Genomic DNA, 16,020 nt, shown 5'->3' with positions numbered 1-16,020 from the left:
GGACCTTTGAGAGGCCGGTGGCCAATCTGTGTGTATGAATCGGGGGGGGGGGGGCTTGTGTGTCCGTGTCACTGTGATCACAATTAGTGAGAGGCAGTGGATAAGTATTTGGCAGAGAGTTTGTGCGTAGGTGTGAAGAGAAGATGGTGATTTTGGTCACTACCCTTGGGAAACCGAGTCAGTAGGAAGCCGCCTGTGTCTCCGTCACTATCACGGGGTTGTGGGCAGTGGCGGGTTGGGGGGGGGTCGCTTCAAGGAATCGTGAAAGGGAAGCTGTGTGCGTGATACTGTTTTGAAGCGGTTTAGTGAATAGGGGTGTATAGCCCCTCAGAAGCTGTAACTGTGACAGTATGACTGTTGGAAACAATGCGGCTACACAACATCCCCCAGTCGGGAATCCTGCCCACATTTGGCTCAGTGTCTGCCCTGCGCGGTCCTACTCAGAGACCCCACCACCAATTTCATACCACGCCCGGGAAGCCCAGCGTCGCGAGTCGGGTATTAGAGGGGTGAGGGGCTGGGTCCCGCCGCACACGCGGACTGGGGAGTGGAGTTTCCGCGGCTTCACTCTGCGGCATGTGTGCTTCAGGTCTGGTTCCAGAACCGGCGCTCCAAGGAACGCAGGATGAAGCAGCTGAGCGCGCTAGGAGCCCGGCGCCACGCCTTCTTCCGCAGTCCGCGCCGGATGCGGCCGCTAGTGGACCGCCTGGAACCGGGCGAACTCATCCCCAACGGCCCCTTCTCCTTTTATGGAGGTGGGTGCGCGGCCGAGTGGCAGGGCACCGCCAGGCCGGGACTGGCTTCGCTGGAAGCGGGTGGCAGCACGGGAGGCACCCTTTGCTTAGAGAAGAGAAGATTCAGGGGAGAGAAGGCTAAAGGCTGGGAATAAATTCGGGGGAGGTGGTGAGACCAAGGGTCAAATTCCTCACTTTGAACTAGGAAAGTGAGCCGGTAGGGGGGACTAGCGGCTGTCTTTGCGCAAAATTCTCCTCTGTGCTCCCAGACCCACAGGATCCTCCCCCCATAAACATCTAGTGCCCCCACCCTGGGGCCCCCTGTGCTCGGTCACCTGCTCGCCTTCACGCCCTTCCTGTCCTGACAGTCCCGGGGCCCCTTGCCCTGATATCCTCCTTTCTGCCACTCTGCAGATTACCAGAGTGAGTACTACGGTCCTGGGGGCAACTACGACTTCTTCCCGCAAGGTCCCCCGTCGTCACAAGCCCAAACACCAGTGGACCTACCTTTTGTGCCGTCTTCGGGGCCGTCCGGGACGCCTCTGGGAGGCCTGGAACACCCTCTGCCCGGCCATCATCCGTCCAGCGACGCGCAGCGGTTCACCGATATCCTGGCGCATCCCCCAGGGGACTCACCCAGCCCAGAGCCCAGCCTGCCTGGGTCTCTGCACTCCATGTCGGCTGAGGTCTTCGGGCCCAGCCCGCCCTTCTCCTCACTGTCGGTTAATGGAGGGGCGAGCTACGGAAACCACCTGTCTCACCCCCCTGAAATGAACGAGGCGGCCGTGTGGTAGCGGGGTCTCTCACGGTTCGTGGAGTTCCTGGTTGTACAGAAATGAACTTTTATTTAAGAAAAATAGAAAAAAAACAAAAAACATAAGAAACAAGCCTCCTGCCCCACTTCCTCCAGCCTCGGGGACCATTCTTGGTCTGGGGAGACCAGATGGGAAAGGGGGACACAAAATGGGATCCAAATCCGTTTCCAGGCGGGACTGGGATGTGCGCACTGGATGGCAAGGTTCAGAACTGGGGCTCCGGAAGGGAAATGCAGAACTCTCCCCCACCAGAACCGGTATCACTGGACAGATCCACAGGCTTGTGTCCCTGGCCGTCGGGCGGCAGAAAGACATCCTGAGAGCCGCAGGCGCACTCAGCCATTGGTGATGCCGGGAGCCTTGGGGAGGGAGGCTGTGAGGCGCGCAGCCAGGTGAGGGAGGCGAAGCCGCCGGCGCGCTCCCGGGCCAGCCCGAAGGGTTGGAGCCCTGAGATATCCCCTGTTAGTGTCTCAGAGTTCAGCGACAGCGACAACAAACTCTTATAGCTTCAGAAACACCGACCTGCTGTGCATCAGGTGGGACTATATATATATATTTTTTGTCTGGGTTTTTTTTTTTTTTTTTTTTTTTTGCCAAAATTGCAAAATTCTAAATGTAAAGCCCTCAGTATCAACTCTTCTACCTTCACAAAGCTCTACACGCAGAGATACACACAAACACACTGGTTAGGATGGTCTCCAGCCAGACCACTCAGTAAAATGACTTGAACATCGGCTGTACAAGAAAAGTATTCTACCTTTACATACAAAAGTTAAAAAAAGACTATTGAACTAAAAACAGTCAACTGTTTACGTATAATGTTAAATTCAGGAGTTCAGTGTTTTACTAATATATCCTGTTTTGAAACCTCTTGTTCAAAAAAATGTTTTGAGCAATCAACCAAAATTGTTATTTTTCTTTTCCTGTAGATGTTCTGACAGATTTGCAGGGCTTTTGGCTCACTGTGCTAGTATGTAAAAAAGTGTTGTTTACGCGAGGCAAAGAAAACATGATATTCAGACAGTTGCCAAATAGAATAATTATAGCACAAATACTGTAAAGGTGCCTGGCACCAGCAACCTGAGAAAGTGTTAAAAAAAAAAAAGTGTTACAAGGTTTAAAAAAAAAAACATCTTTGCTAATTTTTAGTCCTGTTGAACATTCATGGAATTGTTAATATGACTTATATAGACCCACACAGGTTTTATTTTTGTGTCTTTAAAATAAAAGTCCAAAATATTTAAATTTTATGGTCAAATATGCAGTCAACAGCTGCTACTTTTTTCTTCATATATTAAATTTCTCATATGTCTTTTATTGTTCTAATAAACCTAAGCTTGTGTGACCTCCAGTGCATATTAGACCATTCACTGTATGAAAGAAAACATGTTGAATAAATTTGTGAGTTTTTAATAAAAATAGAAAACCTGATGTTTAGATAATTGGTGTGGTATTTGATGATTTCAGTTGACTAGAGGGAAGCCCTGAGGGGTACTGAGTGGGTCTCAGAAGCTAGAAGAGAAGCAGGATTGGGCTGATGTATCTGTTTTTGCCTTGGCTGTGGCTGAACTCCTCCACTAATGCCAGCCAAGCTTTACTCCATGGCTTCCCGCTGCTATTAAATACAGATTTGTACTCTGTGGATTTAACTGATACAGTTGAAGAGATAATTGTTGATAAGTTAATATAGAATTTAAAATAGAAATGAAATCCATGGCTAAAAAAAAAATGAGTGGTCCCAGCCTGTGATTAGGCATGAGATCCAGAGCATTCTCTCTCCCCTTCTCTCTGTACATGCAAAACTGGGCTTGGGAATGTCAGATACTTGTAAATATAGTTAGAGATGTTCCTTTTTAGTTTCAATTCATTTCCCATAGTAATCCTACTTTCTAATTTGGGGGTTTGAAAGATAATGTAAAATGAATGCACAGTATAGCTAGAAATGAAATACTTTAATCCCTTTCACAGAACTGATATGAAATTGTTATTTTATAGTATCTGTTACATTTGAAGTTCCCCAGAAGGAAAACTATTTTGTCTGGCACAAGATACATAGTAAGTTTCTCTGAAAGATGAAGAAAAATAACTAACAGAAAAATCAAATTTCAACTGGGAATTGCCAGTAGATTCTGAAAAGTAGTTCAAGTCCTTCCAAACCTTCATTAGAAATGGAAAGAATTTGAATATTTTATCTACTATGAAATACTTGTGCTTGGGTCTATGTATGTGTTTTAATATCAGAGGCTATTAGAGTTCCAAAATTTCTTTTCCATATCACCTAGGTTTCAGTCTGGCTTATTTATTTGCTTATTTTTTTTTAAATCAAAGTTTTTACATTAAATAGTGTGTAATTTCCAGCACTGTTTTCGTATTTTGTTAAGACACAGCCAACTTTATCTTTCCTGCAGAGAAGGCTTTAAAATGAGCAATATTTCACTGCATCCCTATGATGGCTTATCAAATGCGAGAGGGGGCACTATCAGGGAGGAATCTGGCAGTGTTCTTTCACAAATAAAAAATTATGAAATACAAGGGAGACTTTGAAACTCCTATCCTCGGCATACACCACATTTTCTTCATCTGCTTTATATGCAATCACCGAATCGGCTTGTTTTTGCCCTTTTCGCATTTATATACATTAAATCATAGCTAACTTATTCGTTACAGCCACCACCTCTATCCCCTCCCCCTTAAAGACATTCATTTAACTGAACGTATGCTCATCGGAGGCTGCATTTTCCTATCAAGGCTGCTGAATTATTTAGCAGCTTTATTGTGGTATCGGGGTATTTGATAAGAAGCGTTTCAGAGTTGGGTACGCGGTGTGGATTCAATTCTAACTCCGTGGCAGTCTGTCCTCTCAGCTCGGTACTGTGAATCCTGGCGAGTACCAGAACAGGTGGCAATGCTCAGCAGTCTAATTTGATGCCAAAGGCCCTGGAAGAAAAGTTCTAGAAATGGCAGGGTCTGATCCCCTTCTCTTCAACGCCGGCGCTGCCACACTTCTTGCCCTAAAGTGCAGGGAAGTGCTACACCGTCCTCCGCGGAGCTCCCGGGAGAGGCGCGCCGGCGGAAGAGAAGCAGCACTGCGGTCCCCTCTTGCCCGGGAGGTCAGCCTCCTCTCAGACCCAGTTTGGCAGCCTGGTTTCTCCCTGCGGCCATCTTAAGGTCGCCACTTCTATGCCTCCTGCCACCTGCTCTCAGGATTCCAGCGTCGGGAAGCTGCCTTGGGCTCCGGGCGAAGGAGCTTCAAAAGCTCACCCATCCAACTTCTCCCGGCTGGCCAGCCAACACTAGGCAATTTTGCTTTGGTGCGGGACAAGTTGGGGAAAGAGCATGAGGAGAACCTGGACAAGCATCGCCACGGGTCTGGGACCTGGGGTTTGATGAAGTCTGATAAGAGAGACAGGTTGGGATCTGGTTTTCCCCTAAACTCTTGAAACTTCTGGTCAAGCAAACAGTTGGTGGGAATGTCTAACGTCACCTCTGCCCATTCTCTGATGCTCCTTACATCTGCCTGCTACTTTGCAGCTAACTTAGTAGGCAGGGGGATTGTGAGCCAGGAGAAACAGGAGAACCTCTTGCCTTCTCTCCAGAAGACAGTCTTCTTTTGGAAGACTGCTCCTTTTATTCTCATCTCTCTGCTCACCTCATCTGCTCTCATTTCTAGAGCACTCAGAGGTGGAAATTTCTTCCAGGGAGGTATAGTCTAAAACATTCCCTCCTTTAGTCTACCTTCTATTTCCACCCCCACCCCACCCATCTTGATATGGAAGCCCTTCCTCCACATCTCAAGAAACTAAAATGCAATTAGGGAGGGACCCTCAGATGGAGCATTTGAGAGGTTTCTCTTCTAAGCCTATGTCTTAACTTCTCTCAGTTGTATCCGAAGTCCTAGAATTCTTTCTTCTAATTTCTTACTCTCAGTATAGGGTAAGAAAGCAGGGGAAAACATTTTGGGAATGTGTACGACAGGAGTGCTCTTGATTCTTTCCTAAAAAGAATTCCCAAGTCAATAGAGAGTAGGACAGAGAAGGGAAAGTAGTTAAGCAGGTCTTTGGCATTTTCTGCTGAGTGTTTGCCCAGCCCAGCCCCATATGAGCTACCAGTGTCCTTTTTGATTGATATTTAGAGGAGGTCTCTACCCTGCCTCACCTCCCTCTCCCTTTTTTCCTTTCTCTCTATCTGGAAGACCAGATTTCTAAGCACAATTAGTGCCCCAAATAGAAAGGGAATGGGATTGGGGGAGTTCATTTTCCAAATGTATAATGGAGGAAACATTTTTGAAGCCAGAGTAATAGCACCTTGTGGAAAATTGAAGAGCATATTTTTGCTCTAGAGGCCCAGATGCAGGTACAAGACTGAAATTATACAGGATACATTTAAAAACCAAAACTTGCACTCATAGCCTGAGTCTTCTCACAGATGGCAAAAAGAGGTTTTCTTCATCTGCGTTCCCTTGCATAGCCTGGCCTTCTTTCCCTTCCCTATCAGAGGGGGTTACCCTAAGACAGGGTTTCCTTACTCTCTGCAGCTATGGTTGACTTCATTGAAGAGCCACATAGAACAGGGATGTGGGGAGGGACTAAAGTCCCTCCTTTCATTGCTTGATCTGGGGGTATACGAAGACTTTGGGTTCTGACATAGGAGACATTGGGGACCTAAAAGCTGCTCAGGTTGTTCAGCTGTGGGGTCTAACTGGCTCAGACAGTACTCAAGAAGAGGCACTTCCCTTTCTTAGTGCATCCCTAATGTCTTTTTTTCTGGATCCTTTTGAGGCAGTTTTTCTATTTAGCTGGTTCTAGGTCTTTGCAAGTGACCTCCAACAGATACTGGAAGGATAGATCACTTTGTAGTCTAGTCAGTCTTATCATTCTTTATTGCAGTTTATGTTTACATGTTTGTCTGTCCCCCTAGGCTGATCACTGTGGTAGAGAAGCTAACTTACTCATCTTGTATCTCATCTAGCAGTGCCTGCCACATAGTGGGCAGTCAGGGAAAGCTCAATGAAGAGAAGACATTGTAAAGGGGCTGCATCTTTCCATGTGTCTGGGTGCAATTATATCTGTTCTATTGTCTTTATATTTTGAGTCTACCCCTCTAAAAGTGAACCTGAGTTTTTTAGATTTTTAAAAAATTTTCACATTTATGCCTCAGTTTCAGGTGTCTGAGTACTCCTTCATCTCTAAGTAGTAAAGATATCAAATACCGAGCGTGCACTAGAATAATCCCCACTTCACCCCTTTTCCTTGCTCAGGCAAGACTGCTTGGAGAAGCTACAGAAACCATCTCTATTTGTGCACATAGTGATTCCTAATTATTCCTACTTATAAAGAACCCAGTAGTTTGCCTCCACTTACACATACATACACATCCCTGACATAGGATTTCCATATCCCAGCCACCCAGGAGTGGGAAGCGTATTCCCGGACTCAGATTCCTCTAAATTATGAAAAGCCAAATCTCTTTTGGGTCCCAGTGCATGCCTCTGTGAGTACGCACCCAAGGTTTCCTTCTTCCCAAAGCAGCCACCCTGGGCCACGGTTACACTACGCTTTATTCTTAAACGAACCTCACACAAAGCTTGAGGCATATTTTGTGCAAGGGCACAAGGGCTGCGCGCAACGCAATCAACGCTCCGAGCCAGAGGCAGTCACGTGCCACCGCGCGCTCCCGCACCTCTCCACACGCTACCTCGACGCACGCGCACGCGCACACGCGTTCGTAGGGCCACAATCCCTTAAGCCTTCCGCGCGCTTCCGCCTTCAACCTAGCAACGCCGTAGTGACACTGCAGGCCCCGCCCCCTCCCGCGCGCGCCTCCCGGAAGTTGCCGATCTGGAGCTGAGCTCCAGGCTCCGCGCGGTCCCTGGCTGTGTTGCGGAGGAGTGTCTGACCGAGAGCTTCTGGCCTGGGATAGAGCGTTCGGACAGGGGCTTGGGCCGCACGTTCACGTACACAGCGCGGACCCGGACCTGGTGACGATGGCGGGAACGCAGCCCCTGGCCCTGCAACTGGAACAGTTGTTGAATCCGCGACCGCGAGAGGCGGATCCAGAGGCCGACCCGGAGGAGGGTGAGGCCTGACAGGCGGGCCACGTGTCGAGCTGTGGGCTCTGCCTGGCGGGGATCGGGGTGGCGTGTGAGGGGTTTGCAGCCGTGACTCGCCGCCTCTCCTACTCTTTTAGAGGAAAATTGCCTCCTTCGAGGGTTGCCCCCGGACTCGGGAGGAGAACTTCGGCTTCTTTCGACCTGCCCTCTAGATTTGGTGTCCCAGTGGGTGGGCGGTTCCGGACTCATCCCCAGCACTCCAGCCAAGAGCTGGTTAAAGTTGGTCGAGGGCTGTTGGAGGAAACCAGAGTGTGGCAGCAGGCCGGTAGCAGGTTGGAAATTATCTTTCAGGAAGTCCTGACGGGCACTGACCTTTGGTGGAAGAAGTGCTCATCAGTTTTTGTTTTTTGTTGTCCGAAGTCAGGCCGCCTCTAAAAACTTGCTTGGAGAACGAAGGAAAAAGTAGTATTCCCTGATTCTGTTTAAGCCTCTTTAGGTCTCAAGATGCTTGCTCGGGGGCTGACAACATACCACTGTTCTGTAAGCTGGATGTTCAAGGTCTAGCTGGGAATAATCCTGCTTTAGACTTAGGTCAGAGAAGTGTGAGGAAGGGATAATAATGAGGGATAAATGTGAGTCTGAACCGTGCCTTAGGAATATCAGTTGAAGGAACCCGGGGCTGTTGAGCCAGGATAGGGAGAAGGAAACTCTCCGAAAGAGGGGTGGAGTGAAGATAGAACTTGATGGCTGATTTAAGATATTGGAGTCGGTGTCTACATGCAAGGGGAATTAGACTAATTTTACAGGATCCAAGATAGTAAATATAAATATAGATATGTATTCACTATTAGAAGGAGTCAGCCTTCTGTTTAGAAACATCAATAAGATAAGTGATCTACCTGGAGAAGTAATGCGTTCCCTATTTCTGGAACTTGATGGGGATTTTTGTAGAGGGCATTGGAGTATGAATTGAAAGAGTTTAACAGAGGTCTTATTAATGTTCTTCCTAACCTGAGACTCTGATTACTTTTCCCTCTCCCAGCCACTGCTGCCAGAGTGATTGACAGGTTTGATGAAGGGGAAGATGGAGAAGGTGATTTCCAGGCAGTGGGTAGTATTAGAAAACTGGCATCAACCTCCCTATTGGACACAGACAAAAGATATTCTGGCAAGACTACTTCTAGAAAAGCTTGGAAGGAAGACCATTGGGAGCTGACTTTGCCAGGTTCATCTGGTGAGTGAATTTATTTGCATGGAGCTCTTTCTTCCCTAATTCTTCAGGATAAATCTTTTTTTCTTTTTTCTTTTAATTTTTGATGCTCTGCAAATCTGTGTGTCTCTATCTGTTAGAAGAGAGCAATGATTTGGTATTTGGAAAGGATCTAGAGGTTTCTTCATTTCACTTCACCAGGAATCTAAAACCCAGAGTGATCAAGTTGCTATATTTAGGTTCATATTAATGGTTCACCCTAAAATGGTGTGAAAGAAAAGGTAATGCATACTGGAAAGGATTATTTGTCAAAGAAGTATGGTATCTAATGAGCATGTTTGGCTCAGTTGTGGCCCTTTCCCTTTTGTTTTTCAGGTCTTATATTGACAAGTATATAGTATTAGTTATTTGTGAAACTCATATTTTGTCCTTGTAAGAATAACATAATGCTTCCCTCTTCCCTGTAAAAAAGTTGGGAGGATATGAGCTTACAGTTTTAAATAATTGTAAGTTGCTCATGGTGGAAAAAGGGGCTGGATATGGTGATTATTTAGGATACCATTTGTTTTCCTTTAGGGAGGTCAGGAATGCCATATTGAGAATCCACAGACAACATAAAAAAAAAAACAAACTATCATTTGGGTTATGATATCTATGATTTAGTCCTTGATGTAATTCTGGGAGCTTCTGATAAGCTCATTTCATATTCTTTGTCTAGAGACTGATGAAGGGACCAGTCATGAGACAAATATGATAATTTTGTAGAACTCTCATCACATGTCATCCACTGTAGATCTGAGAGCCTGGAATACAGTATATCCTCAAAAAATATTGTCACCATTATTGCTACCTGTATCTTTTTATTTAGTACTCTCAGTAGCTCCATTGTTATTATTTATCCCCATTTTACAGATGAAGAAAGTGAGGGGCCAATTAGTTAAATAACTTGTTCAGAATCATATGGTTTTTAAGAGGAAGAGCCATGATTCAGAAGAGACAGTCTGATTCTAAGTTCTGTAGTGTTTTTAAATTTTTTGTGGTACAAGGGATTAAACCCAAGGGTGCTCTATCACTGAGCTACATCCCCAGCCCTTTTTTAATTTGAGGCAAGATCTTGCTTAGTTGCCCAGGATGGCTTTGAACTTGTGATCTTCTTGCCTCACCACCTGAGTAGCTGAGATTATAGGCGTGTACCCAGCTCAAGTTCTAAACACTTAACCACTGTGTTGTTTGTTTCTTAGTCTCAGAAATGGTGTACATTTAAAGAATTTAAAAGATTATTTGATGGTTTTGCACTTAGTTTTTGTATTTATAAAAGTATGTATATTCCTTGCAGTGCTGGGGATTGAACTCAGGACCTTGTATATGCATCTATATATTTTTGGGTATCAGAGATTGAACCTTAGGGGTACTTAACTCTTTCTTAAATTTTGAGACAGGGTCTTGCTAAGTTTCTGAGGCTTCTGTCAAACTTGGCGATCTTTCTCCCTCAGCCTCCTGAGTTGCTGGATTGTGAATGTATGCCACCATGCCCATTCTGTATTTATGTTTGACAGCATTGTCTGTGTCTTTAAGTATACGTATATCTGTTTTATTTCATTTTTTGATACTGGGGATTGAAACCAGGGCTACTTAACCACTGAGCCACATTTCCAGCTCTTTATAAATTTTATTTAGAGAAAGGGTTTCGCTGAGTTGCTTAGGGTCTTGCTAAATTGCTGAGCCTGACCTTGAACTCATGATTCTCCTGCCTCAGCCTACTGAGTAGCTGGGATTACAGGCATATGTAATCACACCCAGCTTCCTTATAGTCTTCCTAAATTCACTTGTACCAGAGTTAATATTTGTCTCTCCTTATGGTTATTGAAATTTTGTCAAAGCACTTTTAATTCTTCCTTGTAGAATATTGTCTTAGAGTTAGACCCATGTTCTATTTATAGCATTTTAGTAGTAATAAATATTTGTTGAATTGTGTACCATAATAAAATTTTCCCCCTATGAGGTGCCAAGTTCTTCAGTTGAAATGAAAAAGATATGGCTTGGTGTTTTTCTTCAGGTAACGCCCATTTTTTTCTTTTTTCCCTCCCATCTGGTTCAGATGATGAAATACCTGAGGAAGGGTCTGGAGATGGAGATTCAGAGGGACTGGGTCTTGAGGAATCTGATGAGGATGACGCGAGTACTGCTGAGGAACAGGATTCTGCGGACAATGGGGAGAGCAGCCTGGCAGGGAGGAAGAAGAGTAGAAGCCTCTCTGCAGAAACACCAGGCTTCAGTTTCCAGAGCATTAGTGACTTTGAGAAATTTGCCAAGGGAATGGATGACCTTGGGAGCAGTGAAGAGGAAGAAGATGAAGAGGAAGAGAGTGGCATGGAAGAAGGTGACGGCGAGGAAGACGGGGAGGGTGAGAGTGAGGAAGACAGGGCTGGAGACAAGAGCAGTGAAGATGATGGTGTGGTGATGACCTTCTCCAGTGTCAAGGTTTCTGAGGAAGTGGAGAAAGGAAGAGCAGTGAAAAATCAGATAGGTCTGTATGTGGTTTTATTGGTTACTTGTTTTTCAGAAATATATGCATTTTTTTTAGATGTTGATGGATCTTTATTTTATTCATTTATTTATATGAGGTGCTGAGAATCGAACCCAGTGCCTCGCACATGCTAGTCAAGCACTCTACCACTGAGCCACAACCCCAGCCCCAAAGTATATGCATTTTGGCAACTTTTTTTTTGTTTGATTTTGGCTGGTCTGTCTCTTTGGTGTTCTTCCAATTAGTTTGTGACATGCCTCACTTACCCAAAGGCCTAAAGCCCTGTTCCACCATGCTTAGCCAGCCGTTTCTGCACTGAGCTGCTTAGCTGGTTCTGCTCTAGTACTTGTGGCAACTGTGGAAGATTGAAGAAGAGAGTGTTTTCTTCTTTCCTTGGGCTTTAGATTTCCCTTTCTTATAGCAAATATTTGCTTCCAAGATATGGAATTTATTTTCTAAAATAAAGAGTGTTTCCATGGCATGAAACTGATAAAGCTGTGTTGCTTAGAGACTGGTATGATTTCCTGTCCCTCCCCTATCCTTATTCCAGAATATTTTATAACTCAGAGGTGGGGTCCTCTTTTCTTCTTTCTTAGCACTGTGGGACCAGCTCTTGGAAGGAAGGATCAAACTACAAAAAGCTCTGTTGACAACCAATCAGCTGCCTCAACCAGATGTTTTTCCTGTTTTCAAGGACAAAGGTGGCCCAGAGTTTGCCAGCGCCTTAAAAAATAGTAAGATTACTTATCCCATATTGGGATATTTAGAAGCAACTACTGAGGCACATTGGGATATATTGGGATAAATGTAAAGGAAAAAGAGAATATTTTATTTTAATGATATTATGGTATAGAACAGTGGTTTCTACTCTTCTAAAAATAGCATTATGATCCATTCATCAAATGACACTTTTGATTAAAATGGATTGGTTGCTTGAGCCTTATCTAATCCACTTTCTTCTTGCCTGCTCTTGTCCCCATTCTCCCCTTGCTTTCACAGTTGCTTCCTTTTTTGGAGTGGGGGTTCTGGAGATTGAATTCAGGGGCACTCTACCACTTAGCTACATCCCTAGCCCTTTTTATTATTTTTTATTTTGAGATAGGGTCTCACTAGGCTGGCAATGAATTGTGATCCTCTTGCCTCAGTCTCCATGCTGGCTTTTAAGTTATTTCTTTAATGCTTAGGGAATATTATTTGAAAACCCACTGGTGTAGAACAAAAGGCAGAGTATGAGTGATTAAAGTCAGTTCATTCAAGTTGTTTGTATCATGTATTTAAAAGATGCCTGCCTTTGGGAGGTTTTTTAGAATAACATGCTAAAGTGATCTTAGATCTTCCTTTGGGTGGCAAAAAGTGAGGATAAGTGATGTCTGCAGAGGGAGGAATAAGTTTTGGGAAAAAATACTGAGCTATAAAGTCAGAAGAATTCTAGGGAGAAAAAGAATTTAGAGATTATTTGATTCCAAATTCCCTCATTTTACAGATGAGAGAACTGAGGCCTAGAGAAAATGACTTGCCCAAAGTTACAGAGCTTGTTCATGAATGGCAGAGACAAAACTCCAGCTTTTGTGCCTCATGATCTAGGAGACTTTCTTCTGCACCACACTGCCTCCTGTGTGCTCAGTGGCACTGAAGGACTGGGCATAGGGAGATTTGGGGTGAGTGTTCTGTGGTTGGAATCACTATTTTGTATTTGCATGCTTGGACTTAGTATTTTCATTTGCTCTTTAAAACTGAGATCCAGGGCTGGGGATCTCCGTTGGTAGAGTGCTTGCCTTGCTTGCACAAGGCCCTGGGGATCTCAGTTAGTAGAGTGCTTGCCTTGCATGCACGAGGTCCTGGGTTCTATCTCCAGCACCACAACAAAACAAAACAAAAACTGAGATCCAAGTCTGCTGACATACACCTGTAGTTCCAGCTGCCTGGGAGACTGAGGAAGAGGTTACCTTAAGCCCAGGGGTTTGAGGCCAGGGTAGGTCACATGGCAAGACCTTGTCTCAAAAATTTTTAAAAAAACTTATGGAGTTAAGAATTGCAAGGGACCTTGGGAGGATATCTAATTTGACATCTGTCTCTACGTGGGACCACTTGAAACCGTTTAAAGTATGTGTATAGGATTTCTAGGAAAGGGAATTTTGTGAATGTTTAGTGTATAGGAGAATATCAGGTTTAATTTGGAATGACTTCCTAGGGTCCAGTTGTTAGTTTTTGTGTCCTGACATGCTTGAAATCTGTTTTCTATGTGAAAAGTCTGGGCAATCCTTCTAAAACCCTCCTGTATCTATTGTGAGGGTGGGTCTTTTATACCCCTGCCCCAGCTTTTCCTTCTTCCTCAAAAGAGATGATACAGGGGCTGGGATGTGGCTGAAGCCGTAGCGCGCTCGCCTGGCATGCATGCGGCCTGGGTTCGATCCTCAGCACCAATACAAACAAAGATGTTGTGTCCGCCAAAAACTAATAAATAAGTATTAAAAAATTAAAAAAAAAAAAGAGATGATACATTGATGGTTTCACATTTTCTGAGATTTTTGGAGCACTTCTCTGCTATTTTTAATGCCCTAGTACCCTAATTTCTGGAATGCCTTTGAATGAGGTCTAAACTGCTCTGGATTACATATCTTAAATGTTTTATGATAAAGGTCTTTTCCATTTTGTTGTTCATTATTAGTCTTACTTGAGTTTTTTCTTTTTTTAAAAAAATTTATCTTAAAATATAGGTAGCTCAAGGGTTAGCATTAATGGACACATTCTTACTCTTGGATACCACTTAGTTCCTTTAGCCATTGATCAATTAACTTTTATTTTATAATATTTCCAATCATTTTAGTCTATCTTTTTTAGTATGTAATTAGTTGCCTCTTTGCCTCATTGGTGAACTCAGTTAATCTGACATTGCCTATTAATTTGACAGGGTGGCTTGTGGTGGAAGAAGAAGAAAGAAAAGCTTAGTGTCACGTTTTGAGAGGATGGGGAGCTAATACCTAGAATTTAGGGGTACTCAACCACTGAGCTACATCTCCAGCTTTATTTACTTATTTATTTTTTAATCTTGTTTTTAATTCTCAGCTTTATTTTGTATATTTTGCATTTTATTTAGAGACAGGGTCTCACTGAGTTGCTTATTAGCCCTCTCTTTTGCTGATACTGGCTTTCAACTCACTATCCTCCTATCTCAGCCTCCTGAGCTGAGGGATTACAGGTGTGCACCACCATGCCTGGCTTGGCTACATTATTCTGGATTGCCAGTTTATACCATGTTAGATAACTAGCTGATATGGAATATAAGCTAAATTTATACCAACTTCAGAAGAAACACTGGAACTTACTGTTTTTAATTAAATCTCTTCATTTGTTTGGTCTTACAGGATAGACTACCTGGGTTTTGATTCCATCTCAGCAGTGGATTAGCTCTGTGACCTTGGACAAGTTACTTCATAATAAAATGGGGATAATATGGTTATGAGGATTAAATGACAATCAATATAAAGTATTAACACAATGTCTGACACACATGATGCCATTAATGTTAGGTATTAGTATTATCTTTTTCTGCTAAAAGGCATTTGGCAATGTTCATGTAAATAGTCATCAGTGTAACTAACCATCATCCCCATTGTCTTCAGTGGTTTTTAAACTTTTTATTAGTATTCAGCTTCTCTGTATAATTTAAATTAAATTATAAATTAATTTATATTTATATTAGCTATTTGTTCTGGAAGGTAGGTAGTGTTATAGTCTGTACTTATAATTTGGTTTTGACCTCTCATAATACCATGGAAAGGTGGCTGAAGATTTTCTTATTGTCAAGCTGCATTCTTGCCTTCCTGAAGCATTTACCTTACCTTGAAATATTTCCCTTTGGCTTTGATGATACTACAGATGCCATTTGGGTTCTCCTATCTTTCTGATCTGTTCTCATGTTTTTCTTTTACCCTTTCACTGTAACTTCATTGCATTTAAAATCCTGTCCTTGGGTTGTGTTTTCTTAATATATATTCTCCTTGTACTACTATTTACTCTCATGTCCTTAACTATAGCTTCTAAAACAGCAGACTTCTAGCTATATTCTAGCACAGTAAACTCCTGAATGCCAAGTCATTGTACCTTTAGCTCCTTGAACTTCACTTTTTAGAAATCAAACAAATGTTTTCTTCTCTTTCTGCTTCTCCAATACATGCACTAAGTGCCTAGTTACCTTGGAGTTATTATGTTGATAATTAGAGCTCTTGGACCATGAAGTGATTTCAGAGACATTTTTAAGAAGATGCCTATGATCTCAGCTTCTTGGGAGGCTGAGACAGGAAAATCCTAAGTTCGAGGCCAGCCTTGGCAACTTACTGAGATCCTGTCTCAAAAATAAAAAAGGGGCCCAGTGACGTGGCTCACGCCTGTAATCTAGCAGCTCAAGGAGACTGAGGCAGGAAGATTGCAAGTTCAAAGCCAGCCTCTGCAGTTTAGCAAGGCCCTAAGCAACTCAGTTAAGACCCTGTCTCTAAATAAAATACAAAATAGGGCTGGAGATCAGTGGTTAAGTGCCCCTGGGTTTAATTCTTGGTACCAAAAAATAAAAAAAGTAAAAAAGGGGGCTGTGGGTGTAGCTCAATGGTAAAACACCCCTGGGTTCAATTTCCAGTAGTGTACCCACACACAAAAAATACATTGATTTTTTTTTTTTGGGGGGGGGG

General features: G+C 43.6%; 2 protein-coding genes across 2 annotated transcripts in view; both read left to right on the top strand.

Moving 5' to 3' along the window:
- Lhx1 (LIM homeobox 1) overlaps positions 1-2,986 on the top strand; it is a 7,180-nt gene extending 4,194 nt beyond the window's left edge. Inside the window, exons 4-5 of the mRNA XM_015495848.2 lie at positions 590-755; positions 1,149-2,986. Of these exons, the coding sequence (XP_015351334.1) occupies positions 590-755; positions 1,149-1,528 (546 nt within the window). The 3' untranslated portion in view covers positions 1,529-2,986. The remainder of the gene's footprint in view (positions 1-589; positions 756-1,148) is intronic.
- A 4,368-nt stretch (positions 2,987-7,354) lies between these two features.
- Aatf (apoptosis antagonizing transcription factor) overlaps positions 7,355-16,020 on the top strand; it is a 106,418-nt gene continuing 97,752 nt past the window's right edge. The window contains exons 1-4 of the mRNA XM_048787183.1: positions 7,355-7,623; positions 8,641-8,832; positions 10,907-11,335; positions 11,932-12,069. Of these exons, the coding sequence (XP_048643140.1) occupies positions 7,533-7,623; positions 8,641-8,832; positions 10,907-11,335; positions 11,932-12,069 (850 nt within the window). The 5' untranslated portion in view covers positions 7,355-7,532. The remainder of the gene's footprint in view (positions 7,624-8,640; positions 8,833-10,906; positions 11,336-11,931; positions 12,070-16,020) is intronic.

The sequence above is a fragment of the Marmota marmota genome, unplaced genomic scaffold (genome assembly GCF_001458135.2).
Source record: "Marmota marmota marmota unplaced genomic scaffold, marMar, whole genome shotgun sequence".
In the NCBI taxonomy this organism is placed as follows: Eukaryota; Metazoa; Chordata; class Mammalia; order Rodentia; family Sciuridae; genus Marmota; species Marmota marmota.
This window is presented reverse-complemented; position numbering and strand designations above follow the sequence as displayed.